Genomic DNA, 19,114 nt, shown 5'->3' on the forward strand with positions numbered 1-19,114 from the left:
TTTTGTTTTGAATAATAAAAATTGATTTTTTTTTTTGTTTTTCATAGACTTATTACATAGATTTTCTCAAAAAAAAATATTCTACAAGTTTTGATAAAATTTACCATTTCTTAGTCATTTAACAAAGTTATGTTACTTCAAACCTAAAAAACGGGTTTTTGTCAACAAATTTTTTTGGTTGTCGTTCATGCCTGTAAAGATGATTGATTAAGTTTTCAACAAGATTTTCATATCTTATGATGATATAAAATTGCTGTAAAAGTAACATGATTTTATCTCATTAATTATTTGAGCTTAAAATTTTATTGACGAAATAATGGGTACAGGTCTTGTAATTATCTCACATGATGTTCTTTCAGCAAACAATCTCTCTGTTATATTATTTCTTCTTAGGAAATTACTGCAAAATAATTTTATTTAATTCTTAATTACAAATTTGAAATTATCTGTAATTATGAAATTATTGCCGACCTTCAATTGTTTTTTTTATTTCTATTGCATTACAAGTATTACTTCAGTTTCTATGTGTTTCAACATATCTTCATGAGGTAAAGAATAGTTGAATTAGCAATTGAGAGTAAAGACTAAAAATGCAAAAAACTTGATTGAACTCTTATTAAGTTCTATTTTTTTTTCATGAGTAATGAGTGCTTCATAATACATAATACATAAAATGAATCAACAAATTCTGCTAATAAGTATCTGAGATGAGACTATCACGATGCATAAAGTATCTCTCTGCTAGACCAGTTTGTTCATCCCTTCCATAAGTTCAGTACAAGTTTCAACTTCATAGCCAACAAATTATTTTTGGCAGCGCCATCAGTGAAGTTATGTTTTTGTTGTGTTATGAAAATGGAGCATCAGAATTTAGAGCAACGTTGTGCAATCAAGTTTTGTGTTAAACTTGGGGAATCCGCGAGTGTGACCTTTGAAAAGTTGAAACAGGCCTATGGGGAACATTGCTTATCAAGAGCACAAGTTTTCCGCTGGTACAAATCATTTTTGGAAGGCCGAGAACACGTTGAAGATCAACCTTGCTCAGAGAGACCTTCAACTTCAAAATCTGATGAAAATGTTGAGTGTGTGAGGGTTCTTGTGAGATCAGACTGTCGTTTAACAATAAGGATGATGAGTGAACAGTTTAAACATTTTCACCGTACATCAAATTTTGACAGACGATTTGGACATGCGAAAGGTTTGTGCGATATTGGTGCTGAAAAACCTCACAACGGAACAGAAGGATAATTGAAGAAACGAGTGCGTTGATCTTCTTGAGAGGATTGACAAGGACTAAGAATTCTTCAATCATGTGATCACAGGTGGTGAATCCTGGATATTTGAGTACGATCCTGAAACAAAGCAGCAAAGCGAAGAGTGGCACACTCAGTCATCTCTTCGACTGAAAAAATGTTGAATGAGCAAATCAAAGATCATAACCATAATGATTTGCTTTTTTGACAGCAGGGGTATCAGCATTAAGAATTTGTTCCTTCAGGACAAACTGTCAACCAAGTTTTTACAAAGGTGTCCTTGAAAGGCTCAAGAAAAGTGATTTGCGTGAGACAAGACATTGCAGATAAGTGGATGCTTCATCATGACAATGCCCCGTGTCATACAGCCATTTCTATCAGGGAATTTTTGATCTCAAAACACATTCCTACGGTTCCTCAACACCCCTATTCACCTGATTTGAGTCCTTGTGACTTTTTCCTTTTCCAAAAATTGAAACATGTCTTAAAGGATGTCATTTTGGAACATGGAGAACATTCAAAAGACTGTGACAAACCAGTTGAAGCATTCCAGTGCTGCTACCAGGAGTGGGAACAACAACACTGCCGGTGTATAGCTGCCCAAGGGAACTACTTTGAAGGGGATAATATTGTTGTTTGAAAAAAATAAAAACTTTGGTAAGTAAAAAGTCAATCTCATTACTTTTCTCACACTCCTCGTATGTATGCATGCACATACAAACAAAACTCATTTTCACTCCGTAAGAATAAGAAAAACTGTGAATAGTTCTACCAATTGTCAGAACAACAATTCTAACTATTTTTATTTAGAACTTACTATTTTGTGTACTTACTACGCATACATGTAATGAAAATATTTTGGAGTTCAGTTACTGAAGTTAGTTTTTCATACGTTTGTAATTTTTTTCAAATCACTCAAACTTAACCCTAATGAAAAAAAATTGAAACACAGTTTCAATTTTTTTAATACGAAGTACTTTTTCACTTTGATATGATGTAGCCAAAAAACTGATCTTAAAGAGAGGAATTGGAACATTCAAACCCATTTCTGAATAACCATTTTTTAGAGTTGCATAACTGTTCCAGCAATAAGTAATATTTTGTACACAATCAAGCTCACTACTACATTAACATCTTAAGACTATAATCCAGTTACAAATATAAATAAAATCTGTCTACTTATTAAAGAATTAAAACTTTTCTTAATTACAAAAATTTAACTGTATTTCCCAATTTAATAAATTGTTTCATCGTTAATATAAAAAGTTATTTATTTATCAAGTCAGAAAGCTTGCTTAAAATTACACTTCACAATGTCAAGCTTGCACAAAAGAATCACTTTACAATGGTCAGTATTGTAATAAATACTAATTACTGAATAAAAAACTAATTACTAGTGCGCATCACAACAAAGTTTAATTAGTTACAAATAATTTGATAAATATATAAACTACATATTAAGAGCTCTCACCAAATACAAAATCTGTAACATTATGAGGGTGATAAAAAAAATGATACAACAATTTTCTAAATGGTCCAACATTAGTTGAGAATGGCCAGTATACTGGTAGGCCATCAACTAGCTGAAATCCAAATTTCATAAAACAACTTACAATTTGTTAATGGAACATCATCATCAGAGGAGTAGCAAATGACATTGGGGATAAACAATAGTTCTATATACACGGTCTTAACATTGCACAGGACATAAAGAGTATGAAAGTGGTGATCTTAATTTCCTTGGATATAAGAGACAAAAACCTGATCTTGACACACACCCTGACCTTGAAATCAACCTTAGTAGTCACAGTGAAAGTCACTATCATCTCTTTTCCAAGGCTGAAGAAAGTAAATAAGGGAGAAGCAAAATGAAAGTGACAACACTGGCCTTTTACAAACTACCACAGACTTCACCAGACTATCACACATGCACACTAAAATACCACACCTTCTACAAGTAGTATACTATCTGGAGGTTCTTCATCGTACTCAGTTTGCAACACAGTTTGGAAAAGAAACCAATCTGTAGAAACCAGCACTTGTATGTTTTCAATATGTCTAGTTCAGGATTTCTAGATTAAGCACAAAATTTCTCACGTTCACCTGGTTTCTTCTCACCAGTCTTGGCTACTTGTGAATTCTGATTGTTCCCCAAGCTGAAGATACCGTTAAAATGCGTTCCAATTTGACAGCCAGGACATGATAATGAACACACCAACAAATCTGACTACTCCTAAAGAGGGGTACAGAAATTATTTTCAATAATGAAAGGACCTGGGTTAATCCAGTGTGAAGTCACAAGAGGACTACTCCAAAGAAAACTAGGATTGAAAGCCATTAGATGTACTACTTTTTCTTCATGGTATAGGTCGAATAATTTTTGGATAACCATGTAAATAGTCAAAATGAAACATCATTAAGATCACATATATTCAAAAAATGTATAACTGTTTACAAGTTATATAACACAGTTGTATTGCACAAAATTATGAAATATTTTTACTAACTTCTATCAATCCAATTAACCACAAATTAAAAAATGCTGGCAACACAGTTGTAGGACTGTCCAGTCACGCAGATTTTTTCTGATGCACAGCTTACACGCACATACACACACAACTTAATTTAGAATATATATCATTTTATTTAAATATATTTTTCTATAAGAGCTGAACATCGGTGTTATACTAGTACTCCTTGTGGTGACGGGATACCATTGATGCAGTATAACCACACTGCCAATAGTATAACATTTTTTGGGGTGGGTATGGAATTTTGAAAATTTTTTTGCAAATATTATTTTTTAATTGTTAATAAATGTGCCTAAGAAAAATACGACCTTAATCAGATGAAATCTCAAGATACTGAAGATGACCTTGCTCTACAGCCTCACCCCCTTGAGCTTTTAAGTTGAAAATTTAATGGCATCAATGCCCCACATACAGAAGTAATTTGACCCAGTTTGGTCAAAATCAGTCCAGTAGTTCTGGAGATATAAGGTGTGAGACACCGAACACAAACACGTACATATGAAAACATCTGGAAAATTTCCATCTGGTTTTTTGGGTTCCTTAGTTGTCAAAACATCAAGATCCGGTGAAAACTGCATATTCTCAAATTGGACTGATTACAATACTTTCCCTTCTACAGCTATAGCTCTACTATACTGCTAGATGGGAAAGTAAAAATAAACCAAGCATAAAAACAACACAAGTGATCAAATCACCAAACAAGACTGATTATGCCATCCCCCAGTAAAGGAAATGCTTGATAACAGATATAACAATGTGCTTGGACATTAGTTTCTAAGAAGAAATGACTGTTACATATACAAAAACAGATACAAATGAGGATCCTCTAAGTAACATACATGATCAAATACAACAAAAGATCTTTTTATGGAAGATCTATCACAATGAAAAGCATCATCAATAAATGATACACAAGTCAATAAATTCAAGAAAAAATTCACCAAATATGTCATACAAATAAAAAAGACACCATACTAGTATTAGTTCTGATAGAAATAAAGATTTCTTTTATTTACTTTTTTTTATTCATAATGTATGCATTCCTATCTGCTCAACTTGCAAACAATAAGTAACATCATAGCCCAATTAGATGATATGTAGACATGTAAATGAGATGTAATCTTGTAGAGACTCAGGTCAACCCACCATTCCTGAGATGTGTCGTTAATTGAACCCAACCACCCAAGTGCATTGGTATCCACAGTCTGGTATTCAGATATGTATAAAAGTAACGCACTTATAACAGGATTTAAACTTCAGAACCTTCAACTTTAAAAATCAGCTGTACAACTGATCTGCAATTGCAATTTTATCACTAGACCCAATGGGTTGTTAAGGATTTAAAGTAACACAAAAGACCATAAGCACATACTGAGTTTACTTAGGAAAGATTACTTACCTTTGGACACCAAACACCAAGTAGCAAAATATTTGTTGCCCACTGGAAAGGAATAATTGAATAAACATCACACTGACAATTTGCTTAATTTAATTTATAATATGCCGCACATTAGTTATGATATACAAAGTGAAAAGAGGTTTTTCAAATCATTACACAAGGTGTATTCAAAAAGTAACGAGAATTTTGAAATTTCACAAGTTGAATAAGTCCCATTCTCGGGACTTTTTCGTTGTTGTATTGGTAATCATGTCTGAAAAGTATCTGTACATTTTTAGCCATATTGGATTTTTAGTCTACTGTCAGCTGTGAAAGGGATAACACGTGTTTTGGTACGATTGGTGATTTTTTATTTGTATAAATTATAGATCAAAGAATTTGTATTAAATTTTGCTATAAGGATGGAATAAGGTGTAGCAATGTTTTAATAATGTTAAATATTGCTTTTGGTAAGTCTGCTATTAGTAAAGCAAGGGTTTACAAGTGGTATAAGCGTTTACAAGAAGGTGTGAAGATGTTGAAGATGATGAGCGCCCAGACGCCCCAGCACATCAACAACTGATGAAAACGTGGAAAAGGTGAAAGGAAATGATTATGAATGATCGCCGAATCACAATCAGAGAAGTCGCTAATGATGTTGGGATATCAATTGGCTCATGCCATGAAATTTTTTCAGATGTTTTGGGTATAAAAGGTGTGACAGCAAAATTTGTTCCAAAATTGTTGAATTTTGAAGAAAAACAACGGCAAATGGAAGTTGCTCAGGAGTCACAAAATGAAGTCAACAATGATGCAGGACTACTGATACGTGTCATAATAGGTGATGAAACATGGATTTACGGATATGATGTCAAAAGTAAGGGTCAATCGTCCCAGTGGAGGCATTCTGGATCACCAAGACTGAAAAAAGCTCAACATGGTTATGTTCACAGTGTTCTTCAATTTTAACAGATGCGTCATGAGTTCTTGCCACAAGGTCAAACGATAAATAAGGAGTATTACCTACAAGTTCAACACAGTTTGCGTGAAGCAATCCGAAAAAAACGCCCTGATTTGTGGTGAAACAATTTATGGCTTTTGCACCATGATAATGTGCCTGCTCACGCTTCATTGCTCGTTTGTCAATTTTTAGCCAAAAACAACACTGTAATGATACCCCAGCCGCCATAATCCCCAGACATGGCCCCGTGTGACTTTTTTCTATTCCCAAAAATAAAGAGAACCTTAAAGGGCCGTCATTTTACAAGCATAGATAAGATTAAAAGCGAATCGCTGAAAGAGCTAAACACTATTCCAAAAATCAAGTTTCAGAAATGTTTCAGTGATTGGAAAAAGCGCTGGCATAAATGTATAATATCTAACTGGGACTGTTTTGAAGATACATTAATGTAAACAAATAAATAAAATTCTTTCCAAAAAACAAATATTCCCATTACTTTCTGAACACACCTCGTATCTACAATCAACAGTTCTGGAAACAGAAGAGGCAAAAATAAACTACACAAACATATTACCCTCCTCGGGATATGATCATGTAAAGAATTAAGAATGCAAAATAACTTTCAGGAGAAATTATCATACACAGAAAAACTTGAGAAACAAAGACTATGTGCTTTGACTAAACAAAAAGCTGCTCTTTTTGAAAGTCCACAACAGACAAACAGGATGCTTTATTAAATATAAAACCAACAAGTAAACCACACAGTAAAACTGATTCAACCTTTTCATCCCCCACATAAAAACAATATCAATATAATATATTAACACAGAAAATGTATGGAAATGTTGCACACATTTAGATAAAGAGCATCAACACAACACACTTGAAGTAACTGATAACAAAAATCTTAACACTAGAATACTAAGTACAGATATGACTCAAATTCAATTTACTTTTTCCATTTTATCACACTATGGTAACATCATTTAGACAAGTTATAATTCAAATGTAAACCTCAATTAGCTTCAGGTTCTTATTTGGTTTTTTTTTTTATTAATATTGAAAACAACAGACAATGAAAACTATTAAATCACAAGTTTAATTTGTGATTCTCTTTATCTGTGTAGTCTGGTTTGAAGATGGTTGCTAATACACAAAGTTGTGAGTTACGATAAGAGAATAAACCATTACATAAAAAATTTTTAAAAAAGAAGGGAGTCAATGTTAAACATTTGAAAGACATACTGCTCCATTCAGACTACAAATTCCTTATAATGAGAAATTAGTTCTTAATTATAATAACAATAATAAAAACAATATAAATAATAAAAAATTATAGACACTCACTCTGTGCAGTTCAGAGATCCTACTAGATAACAAAAGAAAATTGAAATTTTTCAACAAAGAATCGATGAAATCAATCCTTAAAATTAAACATCTATTTCTGCCAACTGCTGTAAATACTTTCCAGAAAATTTCAATACAGATTAAGTTAACACGTTAGCCTGTTTAGATGAGATGGACTACTCAGTTGTTAGTCTGCTTGGTCCAGTAGTGATAGAATAAGATTATTACATTACATTAATTCCAATACCACAATGGTAACACAGGAGTTAAAATATAATTTTATAAGGATTTGTGGGGACCCACAGTACCATGGACAGCTTAGTAATTACAGAGCTAATCACTTAACTCCTGAAGTTACTGAAGTAACTTACTCCCAAGTACTGAAGTATTGGCTAATTTGAGGTCATTGACATATTTACTACAGATAAACTTGACTTGATCTATAAGTTAAAATCAAACTATACCTGCAAATGTTCTGATATAGGAATTGATGTGCCAGATTCAGGAGGTTGTGCAAGCTCATGAGCAAGCTGGGTGATAGCATCACCACTACCATCTCCTGGCTTCTCATCTTCATCATCACCTTCTTCTTCAGAGGAACTATCAGATACTTCTGAACTGTGTCGGCGATCTTGCCCACCACCTCCACTTCCACCACCAAATGCTGCCTGTTTAAAAAAAAGTCATATACTAATTTAAAAGGAAGTATTTAAATGTAAACACAACTGAAAAATTTAAAAAGAAATTTTGACATATAGCTGAACATAAGCTTAAAAAAGGGCAAATTAATTCAGTGTTAAAATCAGCAAATCATGGAGGTTCTGTGTAATTAAAACTTTGTGGAATGATAACACAACAACAACCAAAAAGAATATTTATACCTGCATTGCACACAATATTTATCCCAAAATAAATTGCAATTCCAACTTGTCTAACAGTCTGCCTCAATAAATAAAGATAGTCAGGCAATTTTCATGGGATTTGGTTTAGTAGCTTCCATGAAATGCCTTTTCTGATATGTACATATAAAATAATCAGGGTATCAAAGATTAAAAAATAAATAAATAAGTAAAGAGAACAGCTATTTATTGACTTCACAACATTTTGCCTAATACTAAAAAAGAAATATGAAGAAGGCTGGAAAAGAACTAACAGAATCTAATCAAAACAAAACTACTTAAACCTGTGTTTCCTAAACCTGTGGGGTGCGCTCCACTAGGGAGACTTGATAACACTAAAACAGGTGACGCAAGCATATTGAAAAGAAAATATCTTTAAATAAATTGATTAATATACTAAAGGAAAGCAAAACAAAATAAATTTTGACGTAATAATAAAATGCACATTTATACTAATGTAACACACTTATAAATAGGATTGTATCAGAACTGCATAACATATTTAATAATTAACTTATCAATACTAAATTAAAAACAAGTTTAATAACTACTGGTGACTCCCTTGGGCCTGTCTTGAAGAGCAAAGTTTTTTGAAGCAAGGTTTAATATTAGAATAGACACCTGAGTACTTTTTCTATATTTAGCTGAGATCTATATTTTGTATTCAAAGCAGCAGTATATGAAATGCTCTTCTTTTCAGTCACAAAAACTCATCATCCACTTCTGCCCCAAATTCAATGAGTTAAATTAAATTGTCTTTTGATTTTATCATGAAGTCTATGAAGATTTCTTATTTGGCAGTTGAGAGCCCTTCGGGAGGTAGTATTTTGAAATGGATCCCTAACCCACTTGATAACTTGCTACCAAGGTGTCGTCAGCAAAAAAATACTTTTTAATAAAATTCTTTGCCAGCATGGCTTAATGATTTTTCAATGGTTACAAAACCAACTTTCAAATCTATCCATACTTGCAAACATTTCTAGGTTTTTTTAGCTTTAAATTTCTGCTCCAAATTTCAATTTTCTACAAAAACCATAAACTTTATCACTCGTATTCAACATACGTGTATTTGCTCCTTAGAAAATACATATTTGAGTTGAAAATACAAGGTATTTAATTTCTCAAATATGTCAACCAAGTAGCTCAATTCCATCAAAAATAAACAATTTCAAAACTTCTTGGCTTCCAGTCGATTTTGCTCTTCTAGAAAAATTGTGATTTCATCTCTTCATAAACACATTGCAAAAATTTCCCACATAACTATACAGCTTCACAATAAAATAGTAAAACTGAATGTACTGCACCCACATCTTTACAAAGTAAGGATTCTTAATTTTAGGGGTCTCATTTTTATATAATTTACTATGGTTACAACCGTCGTTAGCACAATATTCAGACCAGGACACATTTCTTTGGAAACCAGAGCTTCTCTGTGGATCATACAATGTGTCCAGACACACCGTGGAGATTTTTGTTTCACAAGTGATTGTACATTTTGGAATCTTTCAGATACTGAATAAGTGCATATTCTGACGCAATTTTTCCACTATATTTGCCTCATTTATAAAATCATTTAAGATAGCAAATAATTTGAGTGCTGTTCCTTTGAGTTCTATTGGTTTGCAGAATAGTAGTTCTCCTATTGCTGACATACTATCACAAAATCGAACATAGGTAATGAGATGAGCATATTTATTGCTATCTGTTGCTTCATTAAGCTGAATTGAAGTCACACAACTTCCCGAAAATCTAATGCTGTACATCTTCAGCTATATCATCAATTCAACAAGCAACAGTATCATTTGATTGAGATATGAACTGCAATTGTTTGGTAAAATTATCTCCAAACATAGTTTCTACAATTTCAATTGCAGCTGGCAAAATAACCTCTTCACCAATGGTGTGTAGCTTTTTACATCTGGCTATTTTATATGAAATTTTGTAAGAGGCACATAAAGCTTTATTATAAACATAGTTTTCTCAATGTAGCTCATCAATATGTACTACCACCACACAAAACTTTCCTTAACCCTAATCGAACTTAGGAAAAGTATAGCCAAACGTTAGGTATAGAAACATCCAATTCCCTTTACTCAATTATGTTTGTGAATAAAATAGCAACATAGCATATCATCTTCTTAATTATGTAATCTTGACATGTTTTTAATAGTTCAAAATTATTAAATAATTTATTAAAAGATTCATTATACCATTACTGGCTCCGTTATTTGAGTACTATTATTTTGTTCAATAAATAATGACATCAAAATCTAATACCCACTCGTACGATATTTTCAAAGATTATTCATATGTAACCTGGAAATGTAAATTAAAAGATGCAATCTCTTTACCTAAAAATATAGTTTATTATGGAAAAGTATTACAATAAAAAACCATAGATTTTAGATCTCCAAACATTATTCATCTATATATTATGTTAAACGCATATTAAAAACATTTACTTTATTCAACTGCACTTCTTTCAATCTTTTTACGCAAAGAAATTCATTTTAATCATCTGCCTTCATCAGTTCAACATAAGCATAAGACATATAGCATATTATTCAATGCTATTTTGAATCTGAAAAACACAGATCTGACAGCCTTTCAGCAAAATGTCTTACTGAGGCTTTCTTTACTAAACTAGAGTTCATTATATGAAACTATTTTCATGTTATTATTTCACCAATATCATATACTTGAATTATGAGTATATGGTGGCAATACAATTATATTTTATTAACTTGCAATCGGTTGTCTTTTTTACTAATTTCTAAAAATTTGATGTTGAATATTTACACTCATTGAGTTAAGAATGTGTATGATGTTATACATGACATATTAATATTTATTAAATAGCGAAAGAAAATACAAAACCTATTAACTCTTCATAAAAATGACATATTTAGGAAAAAGACATATGATAAGAAACCAAAAGCTTTCCACAGATTCAATCCATTTATTAAATAACGCAAAAGTAAATTTTCTGAAATTTATTCAATTCAAGTCTTCGAAATTAACAGATACAAAACAAAAATTAAGAATATCAACATCTATACAGAAAAAAGATATATAATTATAATCAGAAGAAAGCAGAATTGAAATCTTACAGATGTTAAATGCGACCAACAAACAAATAATAATTTCAAAACGTTATATGCCCTTTCATCATTTAGCTATTAAATTGAGCAATATTTGTTGAATTAAAAGGAGGCAATATGCAGGAAATGGTCTGTGGAAGTCTTGACCATTTAATAAAATATGACACTGATCAAATAGTACAGATAATACTGCTTTTTGAGATACCATCAACTGGTCGAATTCATATCACCTGTCGCGACTTTCGAACAGAAACGTGTTTCAGTCGACCATCTGTCTTATTCTAAACCCCTCCTAAAAACGAAAGCATCAAAGATCGACCAGATATTAAATTACGCAAACATCTACGACCTCGCACGAAGCAATAAAGATTAGCTATTAGAGTAAAAAATATATAGAGTAAAAAAAAACACCGCATTTAAAAATAAAAAAAAAGTATTGAAATTCAAATAATTCTGTATTTGTTTCACCTCATAAAAATTTAATAGTACTCTTTTATTTCGTCCTATACAATGATCAATTTTATTTATCGACTTCTCCAAACACTAATAACAATTACACAAAACAATAATTTCATACGACGGATACACTTTCGTACACGAACTTACTTACACTAGAAAACTAAATAAATATGCAATCGCTATAAAAATAAAGCAAAATGAATGGAAGCATTTTTTATTATTTACCCGATATTATTGTAATATTTTCTAATTAATTTTATTGATAAAAAAATATATACATTCAACCAACATAATTATTTATTATTTCAACTATTTTATGTAGCTATTCTTAGGTCGTTGCTCGCTTTCCTCAGGCGGGAGGCGGGTTTATTTAGGTAATAACCACTCCTCACCTACAGGATTACTATATTTTGTATCCTCGAAAATAATTCAAAATCAAACTTTCCATTATTTATAATGACACACAATTTCGGATCAGGTTACGAGTTCACAGTTTTTAACCGCCGGAGCGAACAAGGTTAGCGACGACCTTCGCAAAACGATCTTTTGATTAAATTCAAAACGGCTACCTTATTTTGTTTTGAAAGGAGAAAGATTTTAAGCAAATATTTCTCGTTCCAGTAAATATAACGTGTATTAGAAACAATAAAAAGCACATTTTAACGATTACAGAAAAATGGCACACAACCGAAAATGACTTCATTAATTCTTGAATTTTACTTCGTTTATTGTTAGTTTACGGCATAAAATTTAAGTCTAACTGTAACAATAAAATAGTGTTCTACACAAAAACAGGTTATTGGACAAAATGTCTCGAATAATTAATAAAAGTACACAGATTACTGCAGATTCCATTACTTCTTAAACGGTTAATTATGTACAATTTATTTGTCAGCTGGACCACAGTAAAGTAACAGTTCTAATGATTCAGCCGACAATCCGGATACAAAAGTAATAAATATTTAAAATACGGAAAACCATATTAAACGAGAGATGATAAACTTCTAGCGAGAAATAAACAAAAATTATATTATTAAATTTACATTTTTATTCGTACATTACAGAACTCAGCATTCAAATGTGGAAGTATGAATGAATATTGTTAAGACAAACATTTTAAAATAATAATATGGTGCTCATTACTGCACAAAAATTAATTTAACGAAGTGAGCAAAACGAGCATGATGTATGAATACATACAAGCACGGCCTTGTATCAAAAGAGGCCTTGATGGGCGGTCAACCGTTGCGTCGTAGTAAGACAAAAAGAAAAAGGTATGTCGAAAACAACTTTAAGCAACTCACGCGCGTATGTGTATGCGCAAACACATAAAATAAGGAGTTACTTCATCACACTCGTGAAGTAATGCACTGGAGCGAACGAAGATGAAAATTTAAGGCATTTTTTTACAGACTAGATACTTAGCAAGGACAAACTGATGTTATTACTCGATGCATGCAAGCCATACTTCTCTCTCTTCACTCGCAATATGTGTAATCAGTTACTTGGCGGGAATATAACATTTTCCACTACGTTACTTACCGGTGTTTTATTTTCAAATCCTATTTAAATTAATGCACCATCGGGCGGTGACATAAGGCAATGAACGAATCACATCAATTTTTACGCCTATAAATACACATACCACCTTGCATACAAGAAAAACTTTAATAGTATTCAATCATTAACACAAAAAATAAAGGGATACGAGGTCTTCGTTAATGAAATTTCATCATGTAATAACGCTGCACATTAACTAAACAGAAATTATTAATGCAAAACACAACGTAATTCATTCTTAAATCGAAGCAATTCAACGTTTCCATTAATTAGATCAAATATTTTAGTCCTTTCGGTATTTTACCTAAAACATTCCTTTATTACCTACCTCACTCACTGACCCTGGGTGCTTGAAATAATCGACTCGCCCCGTTCTTGTAAATAAAATCTCACAAAAGCTTCTTTTCATCAGATTCGAAATATACATTCTTCATTTAATACTTAAAAAAATTCCCTTATTCTTCAGCAACATGTTTCTAAAGCTTCTACCTTTCAAAACTATTCTCGCTTTTCTGATTATGAAGTAAAAACAGACAACGAATATAAAAGTAATTAGGAACAACTGACTTTTTAGCTTTACTCAGATTCTAGAAAGCTTGACGTAATAATGTGTGGACTACAAGTAGGTTGGGGAGGGTAAAAGGAGGATAAAAGGATTTTTTAAATCTCAAATTGTAGATTTTACGGTAAAGCACTTTTTTAAAGATTTCAATATAAAAGATATATTAAAGATAGCTTACATTAAAAATTTTTATCAAGAAATTAAAGTCATTTTTCTAAAGCTTACAACAAAATACCGAACGGAGAACACGAAATTTATTTTTATTCTTACTCCGTCTTATAAAGAACAACGAACGACATTCATAGTTACGACATTTCACCAAGTTTTGCATTTTTTTATCCTAATCTTCCCGGAAAGAATGCATCATAAACAAAAAAATAAATAATCTAAAATTTCTTAAAAGTATTTTTTTCCGAACTAACTCGTTAAGTGTGGTAATTTTTTTAATAATATATAACTTTTCATAAGGTGAATTCTTTTTTTAAATTTCACGATAAGATTTCAGATTTCATAATAGGAAATTAACTTTTTACTGAAAAACCATTTTTTTTTTTTAATTTCTTAATTGCAGCTTCCTTGTACGAAGTAAAAAAAGTATTGTGATTGCGAAAAATTTTGGTTTTCAGATTTCAACGGAAATATTAATTTTGACCATCCCTGAATCCATTTTGACTAGATTCGGCGTGACGTTTGTACGTACGTATCAATGTGTGTACGTATGTATCTCGCATAACTCAAAAAGATTAGCCGTAGGATGTTGAAATTTTGGATTTAGGACTGTTGTTAACATCTAGTTGTGCATCTTCCCATGTGATTGCAATCGACTGTACCAAGTGTCCAAAAAAGTTTTTGTACCAAAATCCAAAAAATGTGGATTTTGGACTTTCTCTTAACTGCCCTCATCGAGAGCTTTTCAACGATATATCGTAAGTGGTACTTATTTTGATTGGTTCCAAAGTTACAGCCAAATAAAATTTTAATTAATGAAATATTTGATCTTAGGAGAAGGCACATCCGTTCGAATCAGACTTCATCTCCCTTTTTTTTTTAACTTTTCCTCATTGTAAAAAAAATTTACGATGAATAATTCCAAAAGAGAAAAAAATATAAAAGCTATCAGAAGTTTTTAATGAAATAAAATTTTACGTACTTTTCTAAAAAAAATGTGAAAATTTAATTTAACAGGCGTACAAGGAGGTCATGTGTAATGACCACATTAGATTTTTTTTTTTAATTATAATTAATTATGCGCAAATGAAATCCCAGTAAAAGACGATTTAACCCTTGAAAAATTCATTTAGAACACGATAGGCAATAGGTTGTTTACTTAAGTCTAAGAAATAAGCATTAAGACTCATAACAATTATAAAAGTTTAGTCGTCTAAATAAAGTAACCGAAAATTCCCGTTTTTGCATTTTATTGCAAAGATATTTCTTTAATACTGATTTTAGACAAAATCATAAAGGAGTACAAAATTAAAGCTTGTGAAGTTTCCTTTAATTTCACTTTTCTTTATTATCTAAGCCGTGCAAAGCAACAGAGCGTTTTGAATTTTAATTCAAATCAGCCACTCTAAAACTTATAGTAATTTTAGACGGTTAAAAAGTACTTTCCCATGTACTTATTCTTATAAAAAGTTTTTCGTTAGAAAAATTAAAAAATTTCACATCAAAATATTTTTGTATTATTTCACAGTAGTAAACCCCTTTCTAAAATTTTAAAAATAATGCGCACATTTTACTAAAAAAAAAATCTGTTTCCACATCAGAATACCTGGCCCCAACCAAAGACGATACAATCCAGGATATACCGTATTGCTTCGAATTTAAGACGCACCTTTATTTATAGATTAAAGGGTCAAAAAGTCAGAAGCGTCTTATATTCGATGTGCTTATTCATTTGGAGGTGTAGCACCATTTGATTTGACATAAGAACATAGTTAATATGTGTAAAGCTGAAGTTTTTGAATCCGTACACCTCACCTCATTCAGTATCGAATGGAGACCAGACAAAAAACGTGAAAAAACATTTGTCATCGTCTACAGAACGTACACAAATTTCTAGAAAGATGACTCATCTCAAAGATCTCAACATAATAATAATCATAATTCTGTAATTTGTGCTTGTGCTCTACGCATGATAACAAAAGTTCTTTCAAGTTTCCTGTCTAGGGTTGCCATACGTCCCGGTTTTTCGGAACTGTTACCGATTTTGCCCTCCATACCCCGGTGTCCCGAGAAGGCTTTTCGGGACATCAAACTGTCCCGGTTTAGTAAAAATTGTAAAGGTATGAGAGTAAAGCTTTTGCGGAAGAGAAATTTCACTCTACTTTAGGGAAATTCATGCGTTGAGGAGTGGCAACATGTGGCCTGCGCACCTACCTGCAGACAGCAGACGTCAAAACAAAACAAAAGCCAAATCAAGGTCAGTCATTTCGATGCTCAGAGACAGTCAGTGTCATTAACGCTGTTTAGGCGTTATAGCCTATTTCATTGAGCGCATATTTAAGTTGTTGTGACATGTTGCGCGTTAGCGTGTGCGTGTACAATGCCAAAACGAAAATGTATTTCAGAGAAGAACATTCTAAAAAGTGGACAAGGGGAGGAATGAAGAAGAGGTTCTTTCTGCAACAGCTTCATTTCAGTAAATCACGGCGGTAGGGTAGAACTGATTTGTCAGACCACTTAAAAACAAACACAAAAATAGCATGCAGGGTGCTAGCTATTTCTTAGCCGACTGGCGTTTTTTTTGTGTAAAAAAGATTCCAAATAAGATATAATAATAGCTACTGCTGAGCTTACAACAACGTACCATGTTGTGAAACACCTTCACTCTTTCAAATCAGTTGATTGGTCAAATAAGTAAATCCGACTATATATCCCGACTCAAAGGTTGCAGCAAAACAATCTACTGCACTAGTGTGCAGCGCGCACTAAAGCTATTGCACTTATCAATAACGTGAGTTCTTCACATTCAGTTAGTACTTGTGTTTCAGAATTAGAAAAACTTCCATATTATGGGGTTTCAACTGATGCTAGCAATCATAAAACAGAAAAAATATTTCCTCTTGTTGTTCAAAACTTTAAATATAATGGTATTACCAGTAAAATAATAAAGATTTCATCACTGAAAAATAACACTTCGGATACCATAACCAGCTACTGCTTAACAAGCCTAGCTGAAGTAAACCTCCCTTTAGACAAGTGTTTAAATAGTCACTAATTTCGGAGGTGCGAACCGCAAAGGGGTAAACAACATTTTCCATAAACTCGGTAATTTGGCGTTAGACAGAGGGGATTGGGTGCCCTGTACACATATTGCCCAATACAGTTTCTTGTGCAGCTGATGTTTCTATATCCACAGTAAGGACATTGTTTGACATCCACAAACAATAGTTGTCAAACTATTTCTCTATTTATACAATAAGACCTGAAGGGCTTAACTTTTTTTGAGTTTGTTGACATAACTTTAAAACAGTTGACTTTACCACACAAGAACAAGATGGGTATCGCTTAAGCCTGCAGTTGAACGCATTTTAAGGTTTGTGGGAAGTTTTGAAGGCGTACTTCTTTAATCAGGAAAAATCCCCTACGATACAACGGGATTTTTTTTAAACACACAGTGAGGCCTATCTGTGGTTTCTCCACAACCAGCTGCCTTTGTTTCATCAAAAAGTAACAATTGAATCTTCAAATATTTCAGTTATTGAGGTTTAATCCTCGACGAAACTTTGAAGGCTCTTAAAAAACGAGAAGAATCTCTCTTTATCGGGTTTAAAACTAAGCAAATAATTGCTAAAGAGAAAGTGAAAAAGAGAAGTTTACTGGGGAATGTAAGGAATTTTTTCAGACAGCTTATGGTTACTTGGATAAGTGGAGCGAGTCCCTTCAGCACTTAACCGTTGACTGGATGATGATAAAGGCAATCAAATAGAAAACACCCTGGCTTATTTTACCTCTAAGAACATTTCCTTCCCACAAATGTGAGGTTTTTGATCAGTTTCATTGTATAAAGAGCACAGTTTTAATGGGCAAACAGCACGACAAAGAAGAAATTGAAGACAAAAGAATTGCACGACAAAGAATTAAATTGGAGAATTTAAATTCAAGTAAATAGTGGATTAGGTTCTTTAAGAGTAAGGATAAATATCAATATTCTAACTTGTTGAAAATGTGCAGTACTTATTCTCAATACCAGCTAAGAATGAAAATGTGGAGTTTTTTTATGTCATCTTAGTGGACTGATAAACGCAACCCCGCCTTTCAATGAAAACAGTTCAAAACTTACAAATTTGTCAGTATAACTTCAATAAAACCTGTGTTGAGTTTTAAAATTATGTGAAAAATCAACCAGACCATATAAAAGCAACGAAGTCGTCTGAGAAATAAGAGTGATACATTGGTAGTCTATTATAAAGTATCTATTCAACCCGCTGCTGCAGCTGTAGAGACTTGTAATTCACGAATATGAATATTAAAATGTTATTTTTCTTGTATTCTGTTATTCTGTATCTAACTTAAACAATAATATTATAGTTATTTTAACTTAGCAAGTAATAAAGGTTTTTTCAAATGTTAAATTTTCTTGATATTTGCGGAGAAGAGCCCTTGAAGCACCATTTTTCTTGGTGGACGGGTTCATACCCACTGGTAGGCCAACCCGTATACAAGTGTCCTGGTTTCACTCACCGAAAATATGGCACCCTATAACTGTCTAACCTCCATTCAATGTTGAATAAGCGTACGGTATTACTACGTAGTTGTAAATTGGTCAGTTTTTTCATAACCGTTCCGTTCTACCTGTTTGTTGTGTTTTTCTGACAATTTCATAATCATGAAAAAACGTTTCACATACAACGCAGACTTTAAACGCAAGGTTATTTTACCCACTTAAGAGATCAATCGTGCCGCCGGTAAACAGTTCTCGGCTCAACGAGCGAATGTGCGTCGGCGGCGCAGTATAAACAGAAATTATTTGCATGTAAACGAACGAAGAAATCTTTCTCGGAACCAAAACAAGGAAAATATCCGGAAATCGATGCTGTTGTTTTGGCCTATTTCAA

General features: G+C 32.4%; 1 protein-coding gene across 1 annotated transcript in view; it reads right to left on the reverse strand.

The window, feature by feature from the left end:
• Nucleotides 1-19,114, reverse strand: part of ash1 (histone-lysine N-methyltransferase ash1) — a 229,911-nt gene that overhangs the window by 120,196 nt on the left and 90,601 nt on the right. Inside the window, exon 8 of the mRNA XM_075354323.1 lies at nt 7,935-8,138. Within this exon, the coding sequence (XP_075210438.1) occupies nt 7,935-8,138 (204 nt within the window). The remainder of the gene's footprint in view (nt 1-7,934; nt 8,139-19,114) is intronic.

Source organism: Lycorma delicatula, chromosome 1 (assembly GCF_047948215.1).
Source record: "Lycorma delicatula isolate Av1 chromosome 1, ASM4794821v1, whole genome shotgun sequence".
NCBI classification, from domain to species: Eukaryota; Metazoa; Arthropoda; class Insecta; order Hemiptera; family Fulgoridae; genus Lycorma; species Lycorma delicatula.